At 38.4% G+C, this 24,570-nt stretch overlaps 2 protein-coding genes across 7 annotated transcripts in view; one reads left to right on the forward strand and one right to left on the reverse strand.

Annotated features, from left to right (window-relative positions):
* The window catches only part of LOC130920932 (putative methyltransferase NSUN7), a 30,711-nt gene extending 29,680 nt beyond the window's left edge, over positions 1–1,031 (forward strand). The window contains exon 13 of the mRNA XM_057844486.1: positions 231–1,031. Within this exon, the coding sequence (XP_057700469.1) occupies positions 231–298 (68 nt within the window). The 3' untranslated portion in view covers positions 299–1,031. The remainder of the gene's footprint in view (positions 1–230) is intronic.
* A 908-nt stretch (positions 1,032–1,939) lies between these two features.
* The window catches only part of apbb2b (amyloid beta (A4) precursor protein-binding, family B, member 2b), a 118,407-nt gene continuing 95,776 nt past the window's right edge, over positions 1,940–24,570 (reverse strand). For 5 of the 6 annotated variants that reach the window (XM_057844480.1, XM_057844481.1, XM_057844478.1 and 2 more), the window contains 6 exons: positions 21,904–22,018; positions 19,425–19,512; positions 19,250–19,330; positions 16,869–16,984; positions 16,462–16,641; positions 1,940–11,829 (listed from right to left, as the gene is read on the reverse strand). In XM_057844480.1, coding sequence (XP_057700463.1) covers positions 11,659–11,829; positions 16,462–16,641; positions 16,869–16,984; positions 19,250–19,330; positions 19,425–19,512; positions 21,904–22,018 — 751 coding nt within the window. In that variant the 3' untranslated portion in view covers positions 1,940–11,658. Of the gene's footprint in view, positions 11,830–16,461; positions 16,642–16,868; positions 16,985–19,249; positions 19,331–19,424; positions 19,513–21,903; positions 22,019–22,915; positions 23,057–24,570 lie in introns of those variants that run through there. The other variant, XM_057844483.1, reaches the window with a different exon arrangement.

Genomic DNA, 24,570 nt, shown 5'->3' on the forward strand with positions numbered 1-24,570 from the left:
AATTTTACGTGGACTGTTGCAACCAAAGTTGAATTGTTTGGGAGTAACACACAATGTCATGTGTGGAGGAAAAATGGAACAGCTCACTAACATCAACACCACATCCCCACCGTGAAGCATGGTGAAGGGAGCATAATGATTTCGGGGCAGTTTTTGCTGCCTCAGGGCCTGGACAACTTGCAATCATTAATTGAAGAATGAATTTAAAAGTATTTCCGGATGTTTTGCAGGAAAACCCGAGGCAGTCTGTCTGACAGCTGAAGCTAAAATGAGGATGGATGCTGCAACAAGACAATGATCCAAAACACAGATGTAAATCAACTTTAGAATGGTTTCAGAAGAACAAAATACACATTCTGGAGTGGCCAAGTCAAAGTCCAGACTTGAACCCCATTGAAATGCTGTGGCATGACCTAAAAACAGTGATTCATGCCAGACATCCCAGGAATCTGACTGAACTACAGCAGTTTTGTAGAGAAGAATGGGCAAAGATTAGTCCTGAACGATGTGCCAGACTGATCTGCAGCACAGAAAGGGGGGCCACAAAATATTAAATGTGATGGTTCACTTACTTACCCCCACGTCCTTGTTTGCATTCTATCCTCATTGAAATATGAAAACCTATAAATGTTTGGGTGGTTTTAGTAATGCAGACACCTTTTTCATCTGTGTAATTTGGACAAAGATTAGCTCACATTTGATGGTGATTTTATGCAGAAATGTGAGAAATTCCAAAAGGTTCAGATACTTTTTCATACCACTGTACATGATGCTATGTAATGTACTCTAAGTGAATAAAAGTGGTTTCACTTTCTATTAAGAGGAGGGTTTCATGCTTTCTTTAGATAAGCGATCATCAAGATCCCGATGTGACGCAGACAGATGCACAAACGCAACCAATTTTAAGATGCCATTTATTCTCACAACTGGTTACATTGATAACGTGTACAAATCAGTGAGCAGCAAACAGGAGCCTACACATCCATTGGCGGGAAATGGACTGTGTGTTGTTATTGTTGTTGTTCATCAGACACTGGGAGTCCTCTGCATAGGCTCTTCGTCCTCCAGCAGAGAGCTCACAGCTCTTGGTTTATAGTTGCACTATTTTTTGTATTTTATTTTGCAAAGCGGAGCCTGTTGGAGCGTTGCGAGCACTGAAACAATGACACAAAAGTGAGACTTCACCAGCCTCCATGAATAAAATCAGTATATACTTTTATAAAATAGAATAAATAAAATAAAAATATTTCTGTTCAGTACATACAGTCTTCCATTTCCATCGTCCTTGGGCATGCAAGGCTTTTGTAACGACGCTTGCTATGAAAAGAATGCATAGATAATTGCTGATCAGGCGTCAACTTAATTGACAACTGTGGAAAAAAGTAATTATTTGCTTGTTTTCTTATCTACAAGATATGTTACACTTTGGCCATTTGGTGAGTTCTAAAAAATAAAATACATATAAAATAAAATCAATTTCAACAAAATAAAGAGGAAACACATTCAAAAGGAAAATGATAGCTTATGACAATAATGAATGACAAATATTACCTTACATGGAGACTATGTACATACACTTGTCACCCCGTTCACATTTCAATATTATCCTGACAAAAGGAGGCAAAAAGGGCTGGTTATGTTTCCGAGCAAGTTTCCTTTCAATAGTAAGAATGTGCTCATTTTTTTAATATAGTGTGTTGCTTTAGTTTCTTTTAAATGTTAGTTTAGATAGTTTACATTTAATAAAATCAAGATAATAAAAAGTTCAAACAAAGTCGAGACTTATGAAAAATGGAAAACGTGTGGTACTGGTGGGGAAAAGGAAAATAGATGTATTCATTAAAAAAAATGTTTTGAAGCAAATAGTCTAGAAAGACATCAGTTACAAACAAAGGCAACTTACGATTGGCTTTAGACAACATCCACATGTACATGGGTATTTGAACAAAGTCTTTGGCAAATTTGGAAGCAAAAAAAAAAATAAAAAACCCCAAAACATTTCCTCGCTGTGAAGTGCATGCTACATGAACAGGTGGTACTCTAAGTCATACTGTAAATGTGAGAAAATTGTAGCTAAACAGTAGACTCGACAACATTTCCAGAAAAGGCACATTGACAAGAAATATGAAGTGATAAGTCATGTTTTACTATTTAAATCAACTAGTCCTCCCAGTTCAAAAGCATTGGACGTCAATCTCCTTGGAAGACAATCTGGAGTCTACAATGAGTCTATATCATAATTTTCCCCCCAAATTTGGGAGGGAAACAGAGTAGCCACCGAAAACCCACAATCACGCAGAAAACATTCAAGTCCCACATAGTAATCCCAAAGCCCAGATTCAAACCCCAAACCTCAACTGTGACAATCTAACCACTGGAATTATTTGCTGCTCTTACTCAAAATATACCAAGTGTTGATTTTTTTTTTTTTTTTAAGTTGCTCCACACACTTGCCTTATACCACAAAAAAATAGCTAACCCAACATACTTGTATGCAGAGGTGGGTAGAGTATCCAAAATTTGTAACTCAAGAAAGAGTAGCGTTACTTCAAAATAATATTACTCAATTAAAAGTAAAAGTAGTCGTCCAAAAAATGTACTCGACTACAAGTAAAAAAGTACAGGGCGTTCCAAAATGTTTGACCCCAATACATAGGCCAATAATTTTGGCAATTTTCCGTTGGAATGAGCTCAAATTTTTACAGCTTGTGTAGAAACGTTTCAAGTTTTTGTGTGTAATGTTTGGCATTTCTATCTTTTCAGGTTAAGAAATACCGTTCACTTCAAAAGAAAAGGCATTTATGTGTTAAGAGTATGCTCTGACTCGGTCACCGAAGACAGTACAGCGTGCCTTCTTCACAAAGTTTGTAAAGAAGGCAGCAACTAAACAACAAAACAAGAATTACAGCTACACTGGAAACTGTTACCGAAGACATGCTACAGCGAATTTGGCACGAGCTCGAATACCGACTCGACGTGTGCAGAGTCACAGGCGGCGCTCATATTGAACAATTATGAAAATCTGTCATAGAAACAACAAATATTTGTACCTTTTAGAGATGTCGCCGATCGATTGGGTCCGATCACGTCATTTTCAAAGTATCGGAATCGGCAAAAAAATATCGGCCATGCCTTTTTTTAATATATATATATATATTTTAATTAAATCGTTTTCTAATTGTATTTAACGTTATGTTACACTCATCCAGAGTCTTTAGTTTAGGCTTAAGGTAGGGTTATCAAATTTATCCTGATAACGGTGGTAATTAATTTTTTAAAAAATGTATCACGTTAAAATATTTAACGCAATTAATGCATGCGCTGCACGACCCACCCACGCATTGTCGCGCTCAATCAGTAATGGCGCCATTTTACCTATATAGAGAGATAAAAGGCAGCGTAAAATGAGTAGAGTGAATTTTGGCAGCCTTTGGAGCCTTTTTTAAATTGGCTAAAGCCTTACAATCCCTCTCCCTACGATTAGAAATATCATGGGAAGCAATGTGGGGAAGCAAGGTAGCAATTGATCTTTTTCTTAACACCTTATGTTATTTCCCAACGCAGAGAAGATATATCAATTGGTAGCACTACGCACAGTCATGGTTCCACTTTCCATCATGCATTTGGGCATGGCTACAGTATCATTTACTGAAAGCTCAACAAATACACTAGATGGCAATATTTAGTCACAATATACAAAGTCACAAGTCTTTCTATCCGTGGATCCCTCTCACAGAATGTTAATAATGTAAATGCCATCTTGAGGATTTATTGTCATAATAAACAAATACAGTACTTATGTACTGTATGTTGAATGTATATGTTTGTCCGAGTTTTATTCATTTTTTTCGTAATGCATTGCCAAAATGTATATGATCGGGAAAAATTGTCGGGAATGATTGGAATTGAATCAGGAGCAAAAAAAAAGCAATCGGATCGGAAATATCGGGGTCGGCAGATACTCAAACTAAAACGATCGGGATCGGATCGGGAGCAAAAAAACATGATCGGAACAACCCTAGTACTTTTCTTTGTAAATTTAACCAATAAAAATTATAACCTTCAACATAAAGTGTATTTAATTTCATAAAGATCCATCAAGTAGTTTCCGAAATATGGGCATTAAGAATGGGGTAAACCATTTTGGAACACCCTGTATTTGGTGAAAAGAATATTCAAGTAATTAGTTACATTGTGAGTAACTACTTACATTTTTTTATTTTTTTTTCAAACAATGGTATTTTTTTCTGAGCACAAAGTTACCTAGATGAACTGTTGTTATAAATTCCGACAAAAGGAAAAACAAAATACATAAATAAAGCATTATTCGTCCAAAGAGTATTAGTGCCCACTGGTGGAGAAAATGGTTCTTAATTTAAATAGTGAGTAGTTTTAAAATTACTAGTATGAAATTAAAAGGATCTTATCTCTGGTTTTCCGTGGTCAATCGGTGCCAAATAAAAACTGGGAGAGAGGTTAAAATCCACACTTTCGAGTCATGTTGAGGTCAGCGCTCTATGTCAAATACTTCATTTTTTACGGCGCTTCAAAGACACCACATGATTTAACAGGGTGGCGTGAAAACAGAATGGCAAGCTTGCGTCTGATTGGTATAATGGAGTCATGTGATTATTGTTGCGATGCCTCATTGGTGAAATTGGTAGAGCTACTCTTGGCATTGCTGGCAAATTAAATAAATCTATTATGGAGAGTAAAGAGGAAAAATGTAACGAATCTTGTGTATACTCAAGTAAAAGTAAAAAGTACAGCTTAGTAAAACTACTCTTAGAAGTACATTTTTCTCAAAAAGTTACCGGTACTCAAGTAAATGTAAAGGAGTACATGTAACGCTTTACTACCCACCTCTGCTTGCATGGAACCAATCATCCAATAGGTGCTCAGATTCATTATGCCTGTGAAAAATACCTCATAACGTTGCCATTGATAGGTGTCAATTCAATTTTTTAAAGGAGTCATATGTAAGATTGCTGGTCAATAATGGTCCTGCAACCAGGATTAAAATATTGAAGAGCTCAAAATCCCTGTCCTCTTCGGGTTGCCAGACAAGCATGTCGCATTTTACTTTTTGGTGAAATTGCTCTGTATCACAAATGGTTATCATACAATTGTTGCATTTCAGTAAGAAAAAAAACGATGCCAGCAAACTACAGACTAATGTTAGCCATAATCATGTCAACCAACATAAAGCATGTGTAGTCTTAAACCTATGTCTATTACACCTTCAATCATACGGGTTTCAAATTACACCGGGGTTAAGTTAGTGCACAAATAAATACAGTATAGTGATCACTATAGTCCATCGCGGATTTTTTTTCAATTAAAAAATAAATAAACAAATGCAGTATTTTATAGAGCTGTCCGATCCGATCACGTAGTCTCTGTCTCTCGCTCCTGACGCTTTTCTTGACAGATGTTAAGGTTTGATCTAGCCAGAAACGCTTGGAAGCGGAAACTTCAAAGCATCGCATACGTCAATCATCGTTTAACTTGTTAAACAGTTGCTGTGGCAACTCATAGTGTGTAAGTGAGCAGCTTGAGCGGATTTGAGTGTACTCACTCAATGAAGCATTTAATAAAGACAAGCATTTTTCTACTTGATTCTTGTTTAAAAATAATTCGGTGGGACAGTAACATTTTATAACTTATCATAACTAGATTTGAAGTGCTTAAAAACATTTATTGAAATGTATATACATAAAAGATTTTTTAAATTATACTTTGGGGAAAAAAGTGAAAAGACATGAATCACTTAGACTGTCTAGAAAAGTTGTAGCCGTGTTAGTTTAAGTAGCTTACAGATTACAGAGCACGGGCAACCTGGATTCAGACCCAAAACTGGTCTTCTAATAGGTTAATTGATGGATGGCGGGACATCTGCAGTAAACAAACTTTTACAAGCTGTCAATCGACTTTTAAAATGGCAAAATCAAAGCTTTGCCATTTAGAACTGTGTTAGAAATATTTACCAAAGACATGTTTATTCAAAGTCTGTTGAAATATTAGGGCCATTTAATGAATAATTGAAGTGCATTTCTTAAATATGGCTCCTTTAACTGGGAGTGCGCTGTCAGTCAAGATATATTAGACGTCTATCACTGTCAATGGGAACAAATCAGTTAGTCTGGAACCTAAAGTCACAGGAAATATGGATAGCAAACTATGTAAGTAAACAGCTAAACGAAGTGTGTGGGGGGGCAGCTTTGAATATGACACATGTGACATGCAAATATGAAGTCAAAGAAAAACTCATTTCTGTCCACCTGACGGGTTATGGTGAGCAGAATGACAAATACAAAACATCTACAAAATTGACTTAAAAATGGAATTTGCATGTGGACCTAAAGCCAAAATGCATAGAAAAATATATTTCAGAAAATACCCCTGTTCATGCGGAGAAAAATGGCCTTAGCCAACAACCCCCAATTTGCTTTTTATCCTTCTTACAATGTGACAAAAATGATAGCAACAACGTAAATAAAATGATAGCAACAAGTCTAAATGCACTGAGTAGCACTTCCTCCAGCACGCGGATCACAGAGCAGCAACAGCATGCCCACATTTGCGGGGTGTGAAAGCAGCAGTCTCCCTTCTTGCTTGGGGGAGCCAAACGTCACCCCACCCAGTCTAATATGTCCTCCTCCATTATGGCTATCATCTGTCATCATCCGAGCGGTGACAAAAATGGCGAGTACAGGGGATGCTTCAGGTGAAGGGTCACCACTCGTTTTTTTCTGACCGTCCAGGCCAAGCATCTGTCTTTTCTCGCTCCTTCAGTATGTAAAAGCAGCAGTACTGATATTGCCTCTAGAGTATTATTTAGGAAGGTCGCATGCAGGAACATGAGAGCAAGTCAAGATTTTATTCACCCAGGTCCTCCTTCATGACGTTATCATTGTCGTACTTCCTTTCCCATTGTCATTTTTTAGTCTTTTATGTGTTAAGTTTGAGAGCGAGGGGAGACGGTAGACCTACTGTATATACAGAGACACCTCCTTCAGCAGGCTGGCCCATTGCTATTGCACGTCATCGTGTCCGCCATATTGGATGTGGAAGATTTGTCCCAGTCAAAATGTATTGGACATCTAATTGTTTTTAATATAAAATTTACGAACTACCACAACACTCTTGTGAATAGTACACATATACCTGGGCTGGCAGTGAATGAGTTTATGCGTTTTATGCCTATTGTCGCAAAAGAGTCACATTCCAGATCAAAGCAGCCTCCATTTTTTTTTTTTTTCTTTTTCTGTTTTTAACCATAAATGCCCGTTGCCGCTAATTTTCATTATACATAAAATTCTATGCTTTTTTATTCTTCATAATAACTTTCTGGATTTATTTTATTATTATTTATTTATTATTATTATTTAGGGCAACACTAGGTAACTTTTTGGCGACGCCAGTGGACAAAAACGGTTGTGTTTTGCTTTAAGAAGACTGCGTTTCCCATGAAGACCAGCACACACCCGCATTGTGTCGTGAAATCATCATCAGGTCGCCTGAAGATGGATTAAACGGCATTTTTTGTTTCTAGCGGCTGTGTGAACGATGAATAGTAATAAGGTAATGAATCCAGTTGTGGCTAAACAATAGCATATGACGGTTAGCAACCGTGTGGCTTAGTGTGGCTAACCCTCTCAGCCCACCAGAACTCGCTTGGGGGGGGGGGGGGCGTCACGCCATTGAATGACAGCCGGGCCAATGTGTATTCTTGAGTATCCCTTTATCCATGGTTGCTGCCCTCTTTTTTTCCTCCCCAGACAAAACTTTTTGTCTCTTTTGTTGCTTTGCCATCTCTGCGGTATTAGCTTGAAAGTGTTCGCATCGACTTCAGTCTTTATAATGAAATGGGGAAGTGACGTATGACGTAAAGCAGGCAGCACATTTGTAGTTTTTTTGTTTGGCAGGGTTCCTGACACTCTGCTCAAAGTCAATAAGCGCTGGTGAAAGCGATACCAACCCCCTCAAGATATAAAAGAGGTGTTATTCCACTAGTTGTCCATTGTGCATGTTATGAAAAGATTTTATAAAGGCTGAAAAGTTACCTAGTGTTGCTTTAATTATGTATTTTAATTAACTTTTTTGATGTGACACAGCATGTAGTTGAAACAAAAAAATCAGGTGAAAGATTTTGAAATCATTTTTTATTATTACTATTTAGTTTTTATTTTGTTTGTCAAGGGGTTGAAGGAGATCAGGGCTGGGCTTGCCCACTTCCCACCCACTCATCAACATGCTAACATGTCAGAAATATAACCAGAAAAATGTACTGTGGTGCTTTAAGATAAAACTGTCCCACAGAACTGAACTATTGTTTTGACTTATGAATTGGAATTTGAGATATCAGAGCTGGATGGTTAACACTTTGGTTGCCTTTTATATAGGGATGCAACTAACAATTATTTTCATAATTGATTAATCGGATGTTTAATTAAACGATGAATCGATTAATCGCGTAAATGTAACTTTCTTAATTACCTTCACAATTTACCTTGAAGTTGTTTTAGGCATGTTGTAAGTAACAATGAAGATTTCTTTCAAAAATATTTCATTACAGCTTCCTGACTTAAGTGTAATCTACAACTGCATTGCTTATCAAATTCGTGGGCAACTAATTTATTAATCGATTCAATCGATTAGTTGTTGCAGCCATATTGTGAAGCTAGTTTAGAAAGTAGGGTGTCCGAAATTTGGCAAAAAAATGCGCAGTTGTTTTCCAAAGTAAAAACTCAGTAAAAATTCATGTCCAACTTTAACTTAACAAAAATATAATGAAGAAATCTGATAGTTTCGACTGAGAAGTTACTGTATATGTCTGTTATAACTGCAAGAATTTTGACAAGTTTAAAGTGAGGAAGGCACCAAACGAATAATTGGTTATAAAATAGTTGTCGATTAATCGTTGCACCACCAGTTTTATAGCAAAAGACGTTTTTTGAAATGTCTGTTGCCGTTGATGAGTGTTATTAATATAAATGTTCTCCTTCCTTTACCGACTACCGTAACATGTATCGTCTGAAAACTTTACATATACAGTACCTAGCCCAGCAGTCAATGACTTAATGGCATCATAATAAGTCAAGTAGGGCTGAGTGATATTGGAAAAAACTTACATTGTGTGTTTTTGGTGGGTTTGTGATGTATTGCGATATACAGTTATATAAGTATAACACCATTTACAAGGATAGGACAAAATAATGGAAACACCTAACATTTTGGCATTATAATCATTGAACATAACTGTTAAAGAATAGCATGAGGAACATTCTTATGAAGTTCAGTATCTTATATGGCCAGCACAATCACCAGACCTCAACATTATTGAGCATTTATGGTCAGTTTTAGAGATTTAGTTAAGACGTCGATTTCCACCACCATCGTCTCGAAAAGAGTTTGAGGGTATTCTGACTGAAGAATGGCTTAAAATTCCTTTGGAAACAAGTCACAAGTTGTATGAATCAATACCTTGGAGAATTGAGGCTGTAATTTGCTGAAAAAGGCTGACCTATACTATATTATTATTTATTTTATTTTTTTTTGCTGATTTTTTTAGGGTGCTTCCATTATTTTGTCCAACCCCTGTATATTGCAATATTAAAACTAGTTGAATTTTCACCACATGACTTGAATTGTTATGTTTGGAAAGACTTTAGTTGACTCACCATGTTTTTGTATGTGTGTATTGCATTTAGTATTTTATTATATTGTTATGTTTCTTTATTTTACATTCTTGAAACAATTGATCATATTCGTCATTATAAAAATGTTTCTGTATTTTTTTTTTCTATTGTTGCATTATAGATTTAAGGTGCTTCAATTTAATTGAATTGTATTTATTTTTCATTTATTCAAGAATTTAAAAATTGCAAAAAATTGCCAACCTGCAAAATATATTCATATAATACAGTTTAGTCCAGGCTAAGGGGGTTTATCTGTGAATGATCAAGATTGTCGTGTATATAAAAGGAATACTGGAAGCAATGTCTCTGCACACTTGCTGATTTTATGAACCAAACCAAGTTTAAGTGTTCAAAAGATAATAATAATAATCCCACATCCTGCGATAGGACTGTTGCGCATGTGCACATCGCAATGGCTATTTCAAATGATATACAGTGGTACCTGTACATATGAAGTTAATTCGTTCCAGGAAAGTGTACGAAGTAGGAATGGTCGTATGTCGAGCAGGGTTTTCCCATTAGAATACATTATTATTCCTTTAATTCATTCCACAGCCCGAATATCTACACTACATCCTTAATAAATGCTGCTGGTACTATTGCAAATAGCAATTACACAGAGCAAAACAAATTATGAATACAAATCAGTATAATAATATAATCATAGTAATAATACTAATAATGATAACTTTAATAATGCAACGGGTCGGGTTCTAATGTGGCGGATGTGTTTTGCTTGGTATACCTGAATGCACTGCGTGGCTGACTCGACAGAGTGAGAGAGGGACTTTTTACTTTCACTTTGTTCAGCTGCTGCGGACAGTAGGCATGTTGTGTTGCACAAGTTCTGAAATAAATGATAAAAAAAACCTGAAAAAGCTGGCGTTTTTTTGGCGATGTTACCACAATAATAATTGTCAGTTTAACTTATAAAGACTGGCGAATGGAGGTCGGAGGAGGATCGCTGAGATCGTAGACATTCTACGGCCGTGGACGCCAGTTCACGGGCCGCGCACCACGCTCATATTTTTCTATCATTTCCATCTTCATTTCAATGGTAAGCCTCAACTTTATCCCTTTTTTACTACCTGCACTAACATTCTTGGAACCCATGTTGATTTCTCTCACAAGTAAATCCGCCATGAGTTCGTCTGCGGCGCCGTCATTAATCGTCGTGTTTCGAGTATGTCTTCGGATGTAGCAACAAATGGCGAGTCAAATTTTACGTCGGATGTCGAAAAGATAGTGTGTCGAAGCGATCGTATGTCGAGGTCCCACTGTATTGTGCATGCCTATCAACAATAAAACTGATGAAAACTAACACAAGCATTAATATATTTAGGAAATGATGTACAGTCTGCAATTAATGAATCTGACATTTTTACATCATGAGTTGGCTGGTTTTTTTTGTAGTGCTGTTTAAATGTGAAGTGAGTGACTGTGTATGATAGACCACTACCAGCCCTTCCAATTCAAATGGATTGGAGCTCTATCACTGTCACTGGCAGCCAATGAGTTCACCGGTTAGTTTGGAATTTGACTGTAAATCAAGTATCTTAACTGATCCCTTTCCCTGTCCACATCTAATTGGGCGGCGATGTACGATTCGGTGCTGAAGGTCGGCGACTGTGTAACTGACGTCTACATTCGGCCAAGTGCGCGAGTTCATGCTGCAGCACGTGCAATAACGTCGACTAATAAATGGCGAGCTGTCTGTGTGAGACTCTTGTATGTACACTGTTCATAATTAGCCATCTCATGTTGAAAACACTCACACCGAGGTTCGTGAGCTTGATTGTTGCGCTTTGCTTTTGGCAGAAAAAAATGACCAAACTGGAGGGTCTTAGCTGTGTTTCCATGGTTACAGGAGTCTACGGTACTTCTTGCAGCGATGTGGGTAGTTACCATAGCGACCGAGCGCAACCGGGGAAGTCGGTAGTGCTTGGTGCTTTCCCGGTCACTGTGGCAACTCTGTGACGGGCCGCTTCTGTTTGAGGGTGTCGATGAGGGAGAGGACGCCTCGTTTGACGCTGGTCGACACCCGACGGGACACGGAGTCGCCCGGCGGCGACGAGCCGCAGGCCTTCTGGGAGAGTGGCCGCGCCACCAAACACTTCTGGTACCGTAGCTGAGAAGAAGAGGAGGGCAAGGGGGAGGGGAGAAGCAAATGAAATGTAAATAATAGCAGTGCTGTGTATCTATGAGAGAGACAATATAATCTCAAAGGTTGAACCCCACCATGTATGAATGTGTCATAGGGCAACCCTAAACCTAACCCTTTAAAAGTAAATCAATTGGGCATCTTTCTTTTCTTACCTTTTCATTTTTGGTTTCCTCCCTCCTTCATTTCCTTTGACCCACTTTTTTTATCGTTTATTCCTTCACTTCAACCTACCTTTCTTCCAATATTTCTCCCTTATGTTAAACCCCTTTTCTCCGCAGTTATCTTTCCATTTTACCAGCGCCTAAAACTATTGTTGTTTTCATCAACAAAGACTACAGTGATCCCTCGTTTTTCGCGGTTAATGGGCAGTCCCCACCCCACAAAAAAAAAATTTTTTTTTTGGGTGTGTGTGTGTTCAATGTATTTATTTAGATTTAGGATGGGAAAAAGATCATATACTAGTATAAGACATGTTTTTTCACTTTTTCCCCGAAGGTATAATTTGAAAAAAAAAAAAATATTAGAGCTGTCAAACGATTAAAATTTTGATCTTAACCTTAATCGCAATTCAAACCATCTATAAAACATGCCATATTTTTCTGTAAGTTATTGTTGAAATGCAAAGATAAGACAAAAGACGGATATACAGTGCCTTGCAAAAGTATTCGGCCCCCTTGAATCTTGCAACCTTTCGCCACATTTCAGGCTTCAAACATAAAGATATGAAATTTAATTTTTTTGTCAAGAATCAACAACAAGTGGGACACAATTGTGAAGTGGAACAACATTTATTGGATAATTTAAACTTTTTTAACAAATAAAAAACTGAAAAGTGGGGCGTGCAATATTATTCGGCCCCTTTACTTTCAGTGTAGCAAACTCACTCCAGAAGTTCAGTGAGGATCTCTGAATGATCCAATGTTGTCCTAAATGACCGATGATGATAAATAGAATCCACCTGTGTGTAATCAAGTCTCCGTATAAATGCACCTGCTCTGTGATAGTCTCAGGGTTCTGTTTAAAGTGCAGAGAGCATTATGAAAACCAAAGAACACACCAGGCAGGTCCGAGATAGTGTTGTGGAGAAGTTTAAAGCCGGATTTGGATACAAAAAGATTTCCCAAGCTTTAAACATCTCAAGGAGCACTGTGCAAGCCATCATATTGAAATGGAAGGAGCATCAGACCACTGCAAATCTACCAAGACCCGGCCGTCCATCCCATCTTCTCAAACAAGGAGAAAACTGATCAGAGATGCAGCCAAGAGGCCCATGATCACTCTGGATGAACTGCAGAGATCTACAGCTGAGGTGGGAGAGTCTGTCCATAGGACAACAATCAGTCGTACACTGCACAAATCTGGCCTTTATGGAAGAGTGGCAAGAAGAAAGCCATTTCTCAAAGATATCCATAAAAAGTCTCGTTTAAAGTTTGCCACAAGCCACCTGGGAGACACACCAAACATGTGGAAGAAGGTGCTCTGGTCAGATGAAACCAAAATTGAACTTTTTGGCCACAATGCAAAACGATATGTTTGGCGTAAAAGCAACACAGCTCATCACCCTGAACACACCATCCCCAGTGTCAAACATGGTGGTGGCAGCATCATGGTTTGGGCCTGCTTTTCTTCAGCAGGGACAGGGAAGATGGTTAAAATTGACGGGAGGATGGATGCAGCCAAATACAGGAACATTCTGGAAGAAAACCTGTTGGTATCTGCACAAGACCTGAGACTGGGACGGAGATTTATCTTCCAACAGGACAATGATCCAAAACATGAAGCCAAATCTACAATGGAATGGTTCAAAAATAAACGTATCCAGGTGTTAGAATGGCCAAGTCAAAGTCCAGACCTGAATCCAATCGAGAATCTGTGGAAAGAGCTGAAGACTGCTGTTCACAAACACTCTCCATCCAACCTCACTGAGCTCGAGCTGTTTTGCAAGGAAGAATGGGCAAGAATGTCAGTCTCTCGATGTGCAAAACTGATAGAAACATACCCCAAGCGACTTGCAGCTGTAATTGGAGCAAAAGGTGGCGCTACAAAGTATTAACGCAAGGGGGCCGAATAATATTGCACGCCCCACTTTTCAGTTTTTTATTTGTTAAAAAAGTTTAAATTATCCAATAAATTTTGTTCCACTTAACGATTGTGTCCCACTTGTTGTTGATTCTTGACAAAAAATTAAAATTTTATATCTTTATGTTTGAAGCCTGAAGGGGGCCGAATACTTTTGCAAGGCACTGTACATTCATTCAACATACTGTACATAAGTACTGTATTTGTTTATTATAACAATAAATCAACAAGATGGCATTAACATTGACATTCTGTTCAAGCGATCCATGGATAGAAAGACAGATAAATGTTAGTACAAGTTATAGAAATTTTATATTAAAACCCCTCTTACTGTTTTCATTTTAATAAAATTTGTAAAATTTTCAATCAAAAAATAAACTAGTAGCTCGCCATTGTTGATGTCAATAATTACAGTGCTCATGGTGCTAAATCCCATAAAATCAGTTGCACCCAAGCGCTAGCAGAGGGCGACAAAACACCAAAAAACACAAGTAACAACATGTGCGTTAATTGTGGCAAATATTTTAACGTGATTAATTTAAAAAATTAATTACCGCCCGTTAACGCGATAATTTTGACAGCCCTAAAAAATGTCTGTGTGTGTGTGTATATATATATACATATTAGTAAATGGTTTTTAAACTTCAAATGTAATAATAATGATACGTTTTAAACACAATACCATCCCATCGAATAATTTTTAAACAAGAATAAAGTAGTAGAAAAATGCTTGGCTTTATTAAATGCTTCATTGAGTGAGTCCCCTCAGATCCGCTGATGCTGCTCACTTACACACAATGAGTTGCCACAGCAACTGTTTAACAGGTTAAACGATGATTGACGCATGTGACGCTTTGAATCTTTGGCTTACAAGCATCTGTGGCAAGATCAAACCCAAACTTTTGTCAACATAGTTAACTTTGATAAGCAACTCCAGTGCACGTGCTGACGAACAAAGAGCAGGGAGAGGTAGGGAGCGAGACAGACTAGGTGATCGGCTCGGGACAGGTCATCTGTATTTTTATTTTTTTTTAAATTGAAAAAAAATCCGCGATGGACTGAGGGCGCGAAGTTTGAAGCATGAAGCAGCATAACGAAAATATTTTGTCAATGTATTTTTCTTGACAATGACAAGAGGAAACTAGCTAAAAACGTGTCTAAGGGAGACTAAAACGTAACGCGACAAAAGCCTGTTTTCATCTAACGAGACGACAACGAGACGAAAATGCGCCATACCCTCTCTGTCAAATGTTCACAATATGTGACATTTTCTTATTGTATGTGTAGTTAGCCTGTATTGTAGCAGAGCTTGGTTGTGTTACTCATGTGACTACCCCCACACACCAGTGTCCTCTGAAGGCTTCAGGCTTTCTTCTCATGAAACACATGGTAAAATATGCTTTCTTATCTTGGCAAAAGAGAATATGCAAAGTTGCTTTAGCCTTTAACGGTCTGTGCTAAATGATCATGTCACATACTCAACGTAACTCTGAACATTAGCATAGCGTTCGCGTTCTTGTTAGCATTAGCATTTAGCGTGGCGAGCGTCATCTTAAACTATTGAGCTAGTTTTTGTCTTGTTTTTTTACATACAGTTCGTGAGGTCCATGTAGGAATAATTAATTGAAAATAATGTACTGATTTCCTGCTGAGTGTGTATTATCGCAACCAAGTTGGAGTTGCCGTTGTAAACGCTAAAGTACGTGTTCTCCTGTTAATGTTCCTTTATTTATTTTTGGACAAAACTTTTTAATTTTGCTGACAAAAACACTGAGTATGCGTTGACTGAAGCTAGTGTTTCTCTTTTTTTTTTAAATTCATTAAACACAAATATTTCCCCTGGGATTGCGATGAACTGTGTTGTCTGTCCCTTTCATCTTCACCTTGCAAAGACATGTTTCACTTTGTAATAACATGACTTACATACAGTACATAATGAATCTTGGAGAAGGAAGGTTCTCAAGGTTTTTCTATTAAAAAGGTGCCGGCTCTCATTTCAAATATGCTGTCCTTCTCGATTTGTAACCTTAAAAAGACAGATCAACAAAGCTAAAGTCTCTTGCCCATTTCAGGGGCGGCTGCACGCATCCGTGCTTTGCATCTAAAATAATTTATCACTCCTGACTTAAGTGCACACATTATAGCCTGAATGCAGTCCTTCCATTTACTTTTAATAAATTGAATGTAGTAAAGCCCTACAAGGCAGATAGCTTTTTAGCTTCGTAATTGAAGCATAAGCCCCAGTGCGTTGCCTTTATGGCAAATTGGTACAAAAGAGGCATAACGCCTGTCAGTTTAAGACTAAATTCACCCAAGAGGGACATTGCCGTGTCTGAAGTACAAGTTAGTGCAAAGTGCAAAGTTGAGCTGATATGTTTGACACTCTTGGGCCATTTCAGTTTGACATATTTATTCCTGTAATAAGCAAATTATCTAATGGTCCTCATCTGGCACATAGGCAACAGGTTCCGCGATGCTCCAATTCACCAGTCATTGTGACCTTTTTCTCCAACTCACCATACAAGCAGCTTGAACAGCCTCAGACACACTGCCGGCGTTGGGCTCGCACCAGAACACATGACAGTCATAGCGATGGCCGCCAGCGTCCATGATGAAGGCGAAAGTACGGACGTCATGTCCTACACCCATAAAAGACAGGAAACGTACGCGGCACTCCACCAGCACTTCTTCTTCATCCTGGTTGGAAACATGTGAGTTGTTGAAAATTAAGCATTAATCAAGAAAAAAAATTAAAACGTTTCCCTCTTAATAAATCGGACCATTGGAGCAGATGAGCTTTGGGTTTTGCAGCTTAAATCCATAATCTTTTTTTTTTTTTTTTTTTTTTTAATGAATAAGGTTTTCTTGTGCAATTTGCAACGATGCAATTTCTCTGACATTTCAAGTTCAGATGAGTGGCTGACCTTGTCTTTGCTGATTGTGACTGTGGCATCAGCCACGTTGAGAGCCACTGGAGTCCAGTCCTCTTTGTTAGAAGAAGTGACTAAACTTCCTATGGCTCCATTTAGAATGTCCATGCCTGCAATGGGAATGATAAGCCACATTTTTATTATAGTGTTCCCCCGTTTTAGCTGGTTCCTACGAACATTCACTCTTGGCTTTTATGGTTTCAAATTAATTTATTGGCTGTGATTGACGGTGATAGACGTCTAATCTATTTGTTGCCAGCCCCTCCCAGTTCAAATGGATATCTAGTGACAAATAGGCAGAGGTGGGAAGTGTAGTTAAAAATTTTACTTAAGTAAGTGTAGCGTTACTTCAAAATAATATTACTCCAATAAAAGTAGTCATCCAAAAAATGTAGTCAAGTACAAGTAAAAAAGTACCTAGTGAAAATAATATTCAAGTAATGAGGAACATTGTGAGTAACTGCTTATTTTTATTAGATTTTTTTTTTTTTTAACAATAGTATTTTTTTTCTCGTATTTGTATGAACTGTTGTTATGATACTGTAAAATAACCCATAACGGAACGACATTAAGCCAAAGAAATACAAAAAAAAAAAAAAAATCCAGCAAGAGAGGAAAAAAAAGACAGAAATGAAGCATTATTCGTCCAAAGAGCATGAGTGCCCTCTAGTGGAGAATATAGGTCCCAGTTTGAATAGTGAATACAGTATTTTCTTCACAGTTACTATTATGAAATTAAAAGGATAATGTCGCCGGTTTTCCGTGGGCAATCGGTGACAAAAGCTGGAAGAGAGGTTTAAATCGATTCAGGTTGAGGACAGTGCTCTATGTCAAGTGATTTTTTACAGTGTTTTAAAGACACCAAGTGATTGAGCAGATTGGCGTGATCATAGAACAGCAAGCTTGCGTCAGATTGGTGCAATGGAGTTATGTGATTATTGTTGCAACGCCTTATTGGTGAATTGGTAGAGCTACACTTGGCATCACTGGCAAAAAAATAAAAAACCCAATATGTAGAATAAAAACAGGAAAATGTAACGACTTTTGAGTAGCCCAAGAGTAAGAGTAGCGTTTTGTACTTAACAAATTTACTCAAGTGAAAGTAAAAAGTATGTCTTAGTAAAACTACTCTTAGAAGATTAGATTTTTCTCAAAAAGTTACTCAAGTAAATGTAAAGGAGTACATCTAACGCTTTACTACCCACCTCTGCAAATAGGGGTGTGTATTGCGTGTGTATGTTGCAATAGGATTCGCATCACGATTCACAGGTCACAATTCGGTTCAATCCCGATTAATCCCGGTACAACACTTGAAAACGATTATTGTGATATTCGTATATCACTTTGGAAAAAACAAATCAAAATGGACAAGAGTACATCTATATCAATTTATTCCTGAAACGTTATCCAACACTAAAGTTAAAATGTTTTTGTTTCATGTTTGAACATCATATGGCTTTTATTATAACATTTTCTCTTTTTTCCTGCAAACCTGCTTTAGCCCAAACCTGAAATGCAGGATTCTAAATGCTCCATGCCTCCATTTTGGCAGTCAAAGTCAAAATGAGCCCAAATTTCAGATTTAAATATGACTAATCCGAGCAACCACCAGAGGGTGACGCACACAAATCCCTACTCGGATTAAGTCTAATGTTGTTACTTCAGCAGACTGCAAGGCAATACTACTGCACGCTGCCTACTATTGGACGGGAGTAGAAGTGCAGCCACTGAATTGTTTATTTCCACCAAAAACACACGTGTACGGATCGATACAGACAGATTTTGAAGAATTGCGTGATGTAATATCGTGATATAGCTTAGAATCGATTATTTTCAACCCCCCCTAGTGACAAATGAATTTAAAATTCACATAAAACTAATAAAAGAGCCACATTTGGCACTAGAGCCGCACATTGCAACCCCCTGATTGAAAGTTTATCATCATTACTGAAAAGAGGTAACATTTGAATAAAAATAGCAGATTTTTGTTATTTCCAACAACGGTATATGACTTGGTGGAACATTATAGGTTTTAAATCTAGTGATCTTTAACTGTCAACCCTCTGAGTTGAAATGGATTTGAAGTCTATCACCGGCAATAGCAATGAAAGAATTAGAAAAAAGCATGTTGCTAGCTCATTGGCTGCCATTGACGGCAAAATATGTCCAATCCCATTGGACTGGGAAGGTTAGCAGCAAATGATTGTGATGAATCGAAAAGGATTGAACATTGATTTGAACAAATGGCAGTCAATGAGTTTTTAAGAAGTTTTATATGGCCTCTCTACAGCACAGATTTTCACCTATTACAAGTGGGAATGTATGTCTCACAATCAATAAGGTTTCTCTGTGCTTTTTTTTAGGGGAACATGTACCTATAGGTCTGGCAACCGGCATCATTCCAAGGTAGAGGACCTGAAACTTCTGAACCAGCTCACTCTTTGGTGTAGGAAATTCTACAAAAAATAACAATGACATGGTATTTAAATGGTTGGCTTATTTAGAATGGAAATTACAGTTACATAGTTAACTGTTAAGTGATTAATCAACCTTGTAACGGAAGATCTAGGCCCGCCTGAATCCTGTCCTGGAGAGAGCCTCCTGCCATCGCTTTGGCATTCTTTCGCTCTGTCATAATCTGAATGTGAGGGAGGGACGGATAACGCAAAAGCATGTTACAGCAAATGATCAAGTATTAAACACAAGAACACCTATTTATCCTTTTATTATACATATTTTTTCTATTTAAAGGCTTCAATGGTATTCATAAAAAAACCTTACTGTGATTTTTCTATACCTGCTGGTATCAGAATTAACAACAACCTAGTGAATATTAGGGATTGATATTTACTAATTCTCACAGGTGATTAGTCTTAATACTGGCTTCCTTACTGCACGTCATTAGCACTGCTATAACACTCACCTTGGCCTGCCATACTGTAATCTTTCCTGCCTTCCCTCTTCCTGTCTTTTCCATTAGTAGGGGCATCCCCTCCTCACAAGCTGCCCCCTTGGTAAATAAATTCATAATAATCTTGTAACGCTACTTATAGCTAGGTAGCATATACTATTTTCAATCATGTTTCTGTATCACTACAAGTAGTCCACGGGTTACGAGGTACCCAAATTATGCGATTTCGACTTTACGACGACGAAGTCTCGTCCGCCATTCTGTCACCAGTCGTATTTTTCTTTTTGTTTTTGTTGCTTAAACATACCTATTCTTGCCATGCCTCCTCCCCCAGCAGCGATGCCACCGCCCTGCAGTTCCTGACGGCGTCAGGTCCCTACCACTGTCATCTCCGGTACTCATGTGTCCGCCCGAGAAGCGCCCTTTTCAGCTTGGAAACGTCATGACGCCCGCCCCAACCACTTCCTAGTTCTTGTGCAGCTGCTACCGCTGCTGATGCCTCCCTCGTCGCTAACTCCTCTTGTGAGTCCCAATCCGGTTTTTTGAGTTTGGACGACGGCCATGATATCCCCACTCTCGCCTCCCTACTCTTTTCACAGCACCCTTTTCTCTCAATAAAGCAACTCACTCACGAGTAAAGCCCAAAATAGTCAAATCATTGTAACAGTATTTAACACAACATACCTCACAGTATTATACATATTTTTTTTTTTTTTTTACTTGATCTTATTAAAATGACGTATAATACACGATTTTGGACAGTTATTTTGTATTTAGAGGTACTTAACTAATTTGCTCCTAAAAACGTATAAATATGTTCTATTTTTAATTGTTTCAGTGTCCCAAAGACATATTTATACGTCTTTTACGTTTTTTTTCACAAGAGACATCTCTAGGTTCTGATGCAACTTAGCTCCAAAGCACAATGCTGAAAATCCATTTCAAAGCAATAAAACTGGACATTGGAGGGCAGGAGCGCATTTGGTAAGACCCGCAAACCGATTCAATGGAACGAACAGCCGGGGCGCCGGTGGAAGATGACCGAATGGACGTCCACGATGCCAGGCGGCGGACGACCGAGCAGAGCAACCGGGAGGACGCTCGGGTGCCAGGCGCAGGACGACCGAGCACAACGACCGGGACCACCACTGCAGCGAACGATGCCGTTGAGTCCGTGCTGCTCGCCGAGCAGAGCCCGCGCTGCCGTGCTCAGCCGCTTGCGTCCCCCGCACCCTCCACTCTCCCGTGACTCAGCCAGAAACGAGCAAGGCCAAACCAGTCCCCCCCCCAGGACCACAAGTTCCCCAGGCGAAATCTGCCACGAGGCAGTGGTAAACACAAAAGAAAGACTAAAAAAAATCCATCTTGAAGAGAGGCGGCGATGAGGGAAAAGAGCAGCGTCATCTCTAGGTTCAATAGTTTAGTTATGTGTATATAAATTGTTACTTTGCTGTCAAAAGCTCTATTTGTCTTGTTGTTTATGTTAATTTGTAGAAGGAAACATTCAGATGTTTGGGATGTCACAAAGCAAAAAATAGCTGCGTTAAAGTCAAAGTTATGTTTGAAATGTATGCTTTTACAAAAAGCTCAATTTCTCAGTTTTTTTCATCAGAAATGGGAACATTTCTCAAACTAAGCTATATTCTAATGCTGAAGAATGGAAAAAGATATGAACTAACTTTTTTTTCCTGCTGAAAGAAGAGTCTAATCTTTCTTTTGGTGGGTTCCATGTTTATATAGCAATAGAACAGAATTTTCTGTGAGCCTTGCAAAATCTGTCAAAATCCAGTAAAACAGCCGGGAGCGAAGGGGGTTGCACTGATGAAAATGGCTGCGAGGTAATGAGTTAAAGGGTTCATTCCGATTTACGCAGAAATTCGGGTTACATTGCCAGCCTAGGAACGGAACTCGTTCGTAACCTTGGGACTACCTGTATTACCTTGTTCTTCCTTTCAATCTGTCTATTTTAACCCTCTTCTGTTCAGCTGCATTTATTTAACAAACATAATATACACAACCACAAAAAAATACACACTGCCTCAAAAACCAATCAGGATATAGTAAATGTGTTAGTGAGAGTGTGTGTGTGTGTGTGTTAGACCACTTGTCACATCTTACCCGGGAGCAGATCTCATGGAGGCTGGTGGCGATGGCTTTGGCGGGCGTGTCACAGCGGAACACATGACATTTTAGGATCCTTGTGTTTTTATCCCGTGCCACATATGCAAAATCCCTGTCGAGAAGGGAAGAATACAGACTATATTTAGTGCAAAGAGTCAAACAAACAAAGTGGCCATCACTTGTCTTGAAAGTAAAATAGCAACATAAAATGGAATCAGTTGTCGAAGACATAAATGATGTTGAATTTATGAAGATCATTGATATTGGATTTAGAGAGAGAGCTTGAGTAGCAATCTATGGTGTTTGATGGGGTTAGTCCTCCATTTAAAAAAATAAACAAATAAATAAATAAATAATAATAATAACATTCAAGAACACCCTGAGGGACCTTTGTGCAGTGAGACCAATGACATGTGACTTGAGGTGGGACTGATGGAAAAAATGTATTCATTTACAAACACACAAACATTCAAACACACAATGCAATGGACTCTCGAGATCAATAGCGCAGCGTGACGTGACAGCAGGGAAGGACGTCCTCCTGGGCCCAGTGGAGCTGAAAACTATTTTAACAGCACTGAAAAGAGGGAATAGATGATCATACGTTAAGATGAAAGCGGGAGCAAGGGGTTTGACCACCAGTGAGAAGAAATCTAGCAAAGAATGAAATATATAAACATGCAGGCAAAGACGCAAGAACAGTACATTGCGGAAAATACTTTACGCATTTGAGCTTTTTCAATTTTTTGTGTTTGGACGAAAGAGGAAATTTAAGTCTGCTCGTTAACAAGCATAAAGAGTCTGGCTCCTCTGGGATTCTCTACTCTCATTCCTGGGTGACTCTAAAATATGCGTGTATAATAGACAAAAAATGATAGAGGGGGTCCCACTCATTTCCTTCATACATAGTCACTTTGAAGAGCGTTGAAATAAGAAATGCAGAGGAAATGAAACTAAGTAATGACGTGGATGATGTTGAGACACAAAAGAAGAGGAGGAATGTGTTTACCTCTCTCTGCATCCGCGGAAGCCAGGAGGGAAAGTGAAAAGGTTATTAGAAGACAAAATTTTGAAAAAGCTAATTATTAGAGTAAAATACTTTATTGGTTTGACAAACAGCCCATTTTTTCTGTGGCAAAATATATTATAAACTAATTTGGGAAAATTAGTGTGGGGTCCTACAATATGCAAAAGATAACTGATTAGTTACACTGTTTCATTCACAATATTTTAAATTCAATATTTAAAGCAGATTTTCTAAACAATTCAAAGTAGGTCCCTGGTGTCAAAAAGTCTTTGACATTCTTCCATGAAAACACACAAATACTTTAAAATCAACCCACCCCTCTGCACCCAGACAAATGATTGCATCAAGCAATCATGCTTGCTCATGTGACAACTCAATTTGTAAAATTTAGAACAGCTTGCTCACAGATCTTTTTTTAATAGTCAAATGGGTACATATTTATAGATACTAAATCCACCATCCACTAAATCCTTAATAAATACTGCTGGGACTATTGCAAATAGCAACTACAACAAATAAATTATGAATAAAAATAGGAATAATAATAAAAACAATAATAATAATGATACTAATAAAAACAAAAATAATAATGATACCTGTAATAATGTAACAAATCGGGTTCTAATGTGGCAGTTGTGTTTTGCATGGTGTACCTGAACGCATAGCAACGCAACGTGTAGCTGACTTGACACAGTGAGATAGGACTTTTTACTTTCACTTTTCATGTTCAGCTGCGGCGGACAGTAGGCGTGTTGTGTTGTACAAGTTGATGGAATGAATGATTAGAAACTGAAGAAGCTGGCGATTTTTTTGGGCGATGTTACCACAACAAAAATTGTCATCCTTAATTTATAGAGACTGGTGAACAGAGGTCGGAGGAGGACCATCGAGAGTAGATATTCTACGGCCGTATAGATGAGCCAGTTCACGGATGTGCACACCAAGCTCATATTTTTCTGTCATTTCCATCTTCATTTCAATGGTAAGCATCACCTTTTTCCTTTTTTCACCACCTAATTTCTCTCACAAGAAAATCCGCCGTGCGTCCGTCTTACGGGAAAACAAAGAATCCGCGGCTCTTTCATAAATCCTCTTATTTCGTGCATGTCGTCGGATGTCGAAACAAATGGTGAGTCAAATTTTACGTCGGATGTCGAAAAGATCGTGTGTCGAAGCGATCGCATGTTGAGGTACCAATGTATTTAAATCTTCTTTCGGCTTTTCCCTTCAAAGGTCGCCACAGCGAATCAGTTGTCTCCATCTACCCCTATTCTGTGCATCCTCTGCTCCCACACCAACTGCCTTCATGTCCTCTTTAACTACATCCATTAACCTCCTCTTTGGTCGTCCTCTAGTCTAGACCTCCTGCCTGGCATATGGAAATTCGGCATCCTTTTGCCAATATACTCACTATCTTTCCCCTGGATATGCCCAAACCATCTCAGTCTGGCCTGTTCTGACTTTAACTCCAAATCTACTAACATGCGCTGTGCCTCTAATTTGCTCATCCATGATCATATCCATCCAGGTTACTCCCAAAGAGAACCTCAGCATCTTCATCTCTGCTACCTCCAGCTCTGCCTTCTGTCTTTTCCTCAGCGACGCCGTCTCAAGAAATGTGCCATAAGAAGCATGAT

This window comes from Corythoichthys intestinalis, chromosome 8 (genome assembly GCF_030265065.1).
Source record: "Corythoichthys intestinalis isolate RoL2023-P3 chromosome 8, ASM3026506v1, whole genome shotgun sequence".
NCBI classification, from domain to species: domain Eukaryota; kingdom Metazoa; phylum Chordata; class Actinopteri; order Syngnathiformes; family Syngnathidae; genus Corythoichthys; species Corythoichthys intestinalis.